The sequence below is a fragment of the Physcomitrium patens genome, chromosome 22 (assembly GCF_059467195.1).
Source record: "Physcomitrium patens ecotype Gransden chromosome 22, ASM5946719v1, whole genome shotgun sequence".
Lineage (NCBI taxonomy): Eukaryota > Viridiplantae > Streptophyta > Bryopsida > Funariales > Funariaceae > Physcomitrium > Physcomitrium patens.
In genome coordinates this window covers 4,153,187-4,160,820 of record NC_143431.1, presented here as the reverse complement: position 1 = coordinate 4,160,820, position 7,634 = coordinate 4,153,187, and the positions used below count along the sequence as shown (strand labels likewise).

At 36.4% G+C, this 7,634-nt stretch overlaps 1 protein-coding gene across 1 annotated transcript; it reads right to left on the bottom strand.

The window, feature by feature from the left end:
- Positions 1 to 714: 714 nt before the first annotated feature.
- Positions 715 to 6,589, bottom strand: LOC112274738 (mitochondrial import receptor subunit TOM40-1). Its single transcript, XM_090246148.1, has 12 exons — positions 6,198 to 6,589; positions 5,752 to 5,833; positions 5,239 to 5,338; positions 4,964 to 5,074; positions 4,424 to 4,474; positions 4,017 to 4,082; positions 3,607 to 3,708; positions 3,190 to 3,258; positions 2,432 to 2,515; positions 1,909 to 2,004; positions 1,457 to 1,603; positions 715 to 1,089 (listed from the first exon to the last, which is right to left on the bottom strand). The coding sequence occupies exons 1-11, from the start codon at positions 6,331 to 6,333 to the stop codon at positions 1,547 to 1,549; spliced, it is 954 nt and encodes a 317-aa protein (XP_090102274.1). The 5' UTR covers positions 6,334 to 6,589; the 3' UTR covers positions 715 to 1,089; positions 1,457 to 1,546.
- Positions 6,590 to 7,634: the final 1,045 nt, after the last annotated feature.

Genomic DNA, 7,634 nt, shown 5'->3' with positions numbered 1-7,634 from the left:
AGATTTTGAAAGATTATATTTCAATATTAATCTAAAAGTTATTTGTAAAGATTCAAATGTTCAAACTTTCTAATAAATTTTACTAAATCTGAATAATTTTTAAGATCCAAAGTATGTCCTTGAATTTTTATTTATTTATTTATCTATTAATACATAAGTTACCTATCAATTTTTTTCTTTTAGCTTACATCTTACTTCGCTTTTCTTAACAAATATTTAAGAAAAGAACATATTAGTATTCATACACAAGTTTCAATAACTTTTAGAAAATAATAGGTATATCTATATAAATATATATATATATATATATATATAAATATATATCAGTAGTATAAAAATACTAAATGAAACTCAATTATAATTTCATTTTCATTGTAACAATTATAGCAATTACAAACTATTAATTTTGTAGCAAAAAAATATGATCAAATAATGAAGCCAATCTTTTATCATTTGCAAAATTTTAAAAACAATAGAGAGAAAAAAATGAAGATATTAATATAAATAATTTTAAAGTGAAAATTTCATAATCAATTTCTTTTATATTCTTAAAGTTATATATATATATATATATATATATATATATATATATACAATTTTTATTAAAGAAAAAGCAGAAGTATATATTTATACTTGTGCCTTATTTTACCATGCTAATCAGTTTACATTTCAGTATTCAGACCACATTTCAAATTTTTGTGAAATTTACTCAAATTTTGAACTAATCTGCACAACAAACTACTTTCAAATTCATGGAACAAAAAATTCAAATAGATTTTAGATTATCAACCACAATGTATGTATTGAACGACGTATCATCTTGCATTTAATTTTCTGACAAAATTCTTCCGCTATTTGTAGGTTATTATTCAATTTGAGTTGCTTAACGTGGCAAAATGCAGTTAAACAGAAAAGGGACTTCTATGTGGCAAACTAGTTTATGACCGATATCCTGAATGTTCTGTTACTTCTCTGTAGAAATGTTATGTGAGGCCAACTTTCACAAGATCAGCCATCAGACCTTACATGAATCCTGCATGATTCGTCGACATCCTTCCCTTCGCTGCATGATGCTGGTCTCTGATTAACCTGGTATTCAACAAAAACGAAACTGAAACCTTGTCAAGCTTCGAACTCTAATCAAAGTTCAACTATTAACTTCTTAATTCTTTTATACAGAATTGAATCAGACCAGTTTTCCGAGTGCCCCTAGTGCTCACCTTGAAGTTGAGATACATCAAAACTAAGAGTTTGTGATTTATAAGAGAGTTCAAATCATGGCAAATATGCCCCTAAGTAAGAAACATCTTTAAGTAGAAACTGGTGCTTGACAACCCGTTTTTGTAGCATTTGTCCAACCCAATATATGTGAAAAGCATTTCTTTCTTTTCGATAAATTACTTGGATGCTCATTGCTGTTGGTTAAGGAATCGAATCAATGACGAGAAATCATAACCTGTTCCCCCTTTAACGTAGCCCACGATCAAAGGGTAGAAGGACCATCTCCTAGTGTAAGTTGGTCATGCGGTTAATGAAGGGCAAAGATTTAATCTCCCACTGTCAAACCAAACCCAAACTTGTAGTCTTTCTTCCTATGATCAAGCTGCAAACGAAACACATCATGTAAGCAACATATTAATCGGTGTCAGAGCAGTGTAAGCTCCGAAACTCACGTTTTATTTCTTGTCATCAGATGTTTTCATTCAGAAATTCTTAAGGGACTCCAGTCCTTTTCTACGTTCGACATCAGCAAAGGCATAATACGACCTCGGTTACTTCAACATTTTACTCTTTAATTTAGTAGAACTGTGTTACTGTAGAATTCAGTGTTCTATTTTGCACTAGAATAGAATATTTCTATGCACTCCACATTGCTCCGTGCTTGAAGAAAAATCGGGTCCAACTAACCTCCGCAGACAGCACAAGAGTGAGACCAGCTGAAATTTTCTCTTCCAAGTATGCTGCTGTGCATAAATTGGTGTCTATCCTGCCTCTAATTCGATACTGCAAACAAAAAATAAACATCAGTGTGTAACCAAGATCTAGCTGCAGAATGCAAGAATCATGACCACCCATTGTTTACAAAAGTTTTATGATGGAGAAGGTGTCTAGAAAAATTAGTTGGACATTGACTCATCCCAAGAGAATCTATAACTAAGATAAATGGCATTATCACACGATGATTTGAAGTTTGTGAAAACCACGATTTAACTATAGCCTTTGTAGTTCTGGTATGCTTAGAGCTAATATATCAATGTAAAATTGTTAATAAGTAACTAAAAATTATGTTGGACAACCCATGTTCGAATTAGAGGCAGTATCGAATTAGAGGCAGTATACCAGAACTACAAAGGCTATAGTTAAATCTGATGACCCAAATGTAAGCTAAAAGCACTCCTGCATAGTATGGTAGTTGCTTTAGGCTCATTACCTGGTTCAAGAGATGGTCGTAAGCAATACTGGTCACTGCCTCTGTGCTATTCCAGTTATACACGAAGTCCGAAGCCACTAGTACCTGAGATGATCAACTAATTCAGTTTGAAAAGCAGCTGGGTATGTATTATTCCATTCTACAAATGAAGACTTTTGACCTCTGAAGGCTATGATCGTATCGAAGTATTAGTTTGTGCAACTAAATTCCAGGTTGCAATCACAAGGTAACCATCTGCGCAAATGCGGAATTAAAGCATATCTTTATCGTGTGGTTGTTTGGAGGGTCGTGGGTTCAAACATCATACTACTTGTTACAATTCTTCATAATACAATAGAAATTATTTTTTCTACACTCTAATTTATTATCTTAAAATACTTAGTACTTTTCCTCCCTCCTCTTGCTATGTATGTATGTGTGTACACATACACACACACACATAACGTGGCATCAAGTTTGGATTACATCTCTGGGAAATATTAAAATTTAGAGCCGAATCCCTTACACAACAGTAATTGCAAATAAAGCTGTTCGAGGTGTACTGAAATGTCTTTCTCCCGTGACATTTGCGCCGATTTTTGCAAGTCGGAGTGGAGATATTTAAGATTGCACACTAAACCGTTGTAAATCCTTACCAAATTCCAGCTAGACCAGTGACGCGAACACCCAAATGTAAGTTCTTGTCATTCTGATCTGGAAGATATATTTGTACTCACCAAAGTATGCTCGTGGAAATCATACTGAAAGTAAGAAATCACCTTGTCGGACAGTTTCTGAATATATGTACAACATATGTCGCCTTCAGATTTCACTAGAGCTGTGGTAATCTGCATATCATTATTGTGATGTTTAGAAAAGATAACACTCATCACAGTGAGGGTTGTGAGCACTACCTAATCACAGAGAGGTCGATTACCTGCATGATCCCATAATATAACTTGATGTATTTTAACTATTTCAAGACGAGGCATTTTGAACGAAGGACGTTAAGTCAAGATTGTTGTAAAACGAAGGATGGATAAGGTCTAATAATGTCCCAAAGCCCAATTATACAGGATGAGGATACTGCACGTCAATGAAGTTGTCAAGGTGAACAAGAAATGCTTCAACTGAAGTCAAGAGCATGACAAGGAAAGAGAAATATTTTCGAGCGGTCACAGACACAGCTACCTTACCACGGAATCAGTTTGGTAGCGAGCTGCAAGACCCATGCATGATTTCCGTTGATGACCGAACCACATCCACTCTCCTCCAAGTGACAGTTTAGGAGTCACACGCTGCTCCACCACTAGTCGATAGTAGTCAAGCCTTTAGCAATTTGACGTAAACATCAAATGTATACATACTCTTACACAAAGTATGCAAAACAGCGGTATTTGTTGGTGAGTTGTGGCTAATGTAGTAGAGGTTAGTCACTAGAACAAAGATGTACAAGGTGACTCATCAGAGCTTGGTAGATCAAAGAATAGTTTCCTTGAAATAATGAGTGTCGTTGAGTTTGAAGAACAAGCACATCCAGATGATTCAAGCAAAAGGGTAATTCTGAAATCCACTTGTACAATGTAAGCATGATTACGGAGCTCACCTGAGTGTAGTTTACACTATAAAAAGCACTATTTCCCATCGTCAATTGAGCTTGATAATCATTTCCCTGCGGCGATTTTTCAACAGCATGTCAAAGAAAAGTTTGTTAAAGATCTATAAATGACAATTCTTCACAATGCTGTTGAGACTATCGAATTTCACGTGGATTACATCATCGCGTAACAACCTTTCCTCCATATGATTGCGCTCAGTAGTTTGTCAACTTGTGTACATTTAATTTCCCGTTGCTTGTGACATATTAGTTACTGCTTCAAGAAACATCTAGAAGGTTCAGAGATTATAGTGACGCAGCCAAATTGAACTGTATACTTTCTATTTGACACTGAATTGCTACGTCTCAAACGGATGGCCCATCTGTCCTTCGTAACAGTGAAAAAAGCTGGATACCTTATAGTCGAAGTTGAACATACCGACCGAGAAATGAGGCTCATTTGTAAGCTGCAATGCCCATAAGTATTGTTAAAGACGATATGTTAGAGAAGGTCAATTTAACCTTATGCACTTCAGAAGACGCAGATATGATTCAAACTCACCTAGAAAAGATGGGCTTTTCCTGTATCTTACATGACAAAAAGTTCACACCTGAAGCAGTTGCTTTAAAGCCATTGTTCAGGTAAAAGTTCGAACAATTACTTCGGGAAAAATTGAACACAGGACAATTTGACATTTTCAATAAAACGAGAATAACATCTTAAAAGTAATAGATTGGATATTGCAATTCATGAATGACTAATGAATGACAATAATTAATATGCAGAGTTTCAATTTTATGAACATCCCGACATCAATGTATGCTTAAAATCACTGTGGTCTAATTACCTTGAAACCGAATACGGTGCACATAAAACTTCGAAATATTTTATGTCGCAGCGCCTTTGAGCTCTACAACTTCTATCCCGGAATAAAATCACATGTTGGGAAACAAACCTCAGCATTCGCTTTGATAGAAAATCGATTAGTGATATCACACTTCACTCGAGCTGACATACATCCCTTCGACAGAACTCGCCCCATCATAAGGACTACGTCCATCTTGCCCTGTAAATTGGGGAAAAAATAGCTTGAATGCAGCACATCTTCCACATGCTTCACCAAGAAATTTGTTCAAGAATTAATTGTTTTTTTATCGGTTGAATTTAGGGTAATAAACAACTATATTCAACTTCACCAATATGCCAGACAATATTGTTTATAATTCTGACCTTTTGATCAATAAGGTTAGCACCAAGCTCAAAATGAGCTGTTGATTGTTTCAAAGGGTCGGGTGCACAATCGGGAAGGTCTACCGAACCCATAAACAAACTGCATACCGAAGACGTAACTGCTTGGTAAGATGAAAATATGACTGAAGATTTTTCGCGAATCACAACAATGTTGTATGAGAAGGTGCATCATGATAGTTGCAAAACATTAGGACATTATTCTTGAAAATTCTAAGCGACAATGAATATCTTTATCTATTTTGTAGCATCATGTCCCTCCGAGCATTGTGTTTTGAAAATTATGTCTAATTGAATATACTGTTATGAAACTAAGACTGTTATGACATAGAAAGGAAACCTGCGGCAGGATGTCACACCAGATACTGTTGAACTAACCATGACCTCAACGTCAGCTACAGACTATGATTTGAAACAATCACCACCGCATGTTAAATAAACAAAGGTACTCATGTGGATATGTTCTACAGAAAAAACACACAATGAGGCCCTTACCTATTACTTAGTCCAAATTTTCTGTTCATTGATCTGTAAACGTCAAAGCGCAAGCCTTCGAAGAGCCCCGGCTTCAGGGACACTAAATCACAGACACTCACTTCATCACGTAAATTGCATGAATTGCAGCTAAAACTTGGTTCCAACATCAATAATGCACCACAAAATTGCTTCGAATTGTTAATCAACTTCTTGGAACATGAAGCATCGGTACTTTCAAAACTTCTGAAGAGGAATGACTTGCAATGATCATCAAGATGCTCCGCATACAATACAGAAGGTTATAACTGCTTTTTGGAAGTACAGATGATGAGAGCCCAATAACTACCAACAATATTTAGTATTTAGTTCTAAACACAATGACGAACACTTAAAATAGATTCGGAAGGGGTTGGAATCAAACATCACGTTAATCCAATTTTGACATTTGAGGCAAGGTAACTTACTGTACGCTTCGTGATTGATTTCTTCATACTTGACGGGACATGGTAAGTTCGTAGATTCAGGAGCTTTTCCCTCGGAGCCGCACAAATCAACTGTCTGGATCTGTTGAGGAGAGCAATAGCTTACAGCTGACCCCATTACCACTCAACTTTTTAGCAATTCACCCGAACGACGTCGAAGTAATCAATGTTGTCCCTTCACTGAGTTACGGGAAAAATCCGCTAAGTTTGATCAGCAGATTGTGACGACAATAACCTATATTTTTGAAGAATTTTCAACTTTTCGGCTCTAGAGTCTAAGCAACCGGGATAAGAAATATACTCCGCACCCTATACATTAGCAGACTTCCACTCTTTTTTAATTTGGATATAATTAGAAGCTCCTTTTTGACCGCTGAGCTTCGCAATACCAACAGCACACACAACCCACATACAGTAGCCCTCGAGGATTTAATCCAGAGCCACATTGTCCTAACGAGTCAGCTTCAATAGGCCGACCAGATTAATGTAGCAGGGCCCAACACAAGATATAATGCTTTGATTTCCGATAATAGGTGTGAAACATAACTTTAATCAGGATTTACAGTTGTCTACGATGGAGGTAATTTAGACACTAAGACACAATTCGGGGAGCCTCTCTTATTTGCAAACAAACTATTCAAATATGATGAAACTCCAACCTCAAATCATCCCCTCAAAAAGGAATGCCGCAACTAAGCGGGGATAGATAACGCTGAATGATACTAAAACAATGTGACAGAGTTCTGACCCCTGAAAAGGGATAATATTTTAGGGCATCGTTGTGTTGTAGAAGGGAAGCAGGGCATTGTTTCAACGTCAAGGGGCATGGATCACATTTGAACCGCTGCAAACCCTCACCCTCGTCTCTTACTCGCGCGTTCTCAACGCGCTCCAACTCTGCAGTCGACACTCAACCCGCACAGGATTCATAACCAAACAAAATGCCCAAGGTTTGCAATGCAATTCTTGTGGGTAATTTGCTTTGCGAACCCCATTGCCACATATACTTCATGTCCAAGAGCATGTTAAGACACGGCTCTTAACACATGCTTCCAGAAACGATGTATTCACATTTATCTTTAAACAAGGCAATTGCTGGGTCTCATATCCGGTAAACAAAAAATAGGAAAATTAATGTAAAGCGCCATTATTGTAGCTCAGATGGACGTGTTTCTTTGGAAAAAGCGCCCCGATTGGAAACTAGAATCACATGCATGTATCCTCTAAACTTACATGTAAAATTAGAATGCTCATAATCAACACATAAATAAATCGTTAATGAATAGAAAATGAGGGAAAAGTCAATGTACCAAGTGCATAACAAAGAGGCAAGCATAAAAGAAATACGTAATTTTTCTGCATAAGAACACCAAATTAAGAGAATAATCTTCTACTGATAACCTAAGGTCCACTTCAGTA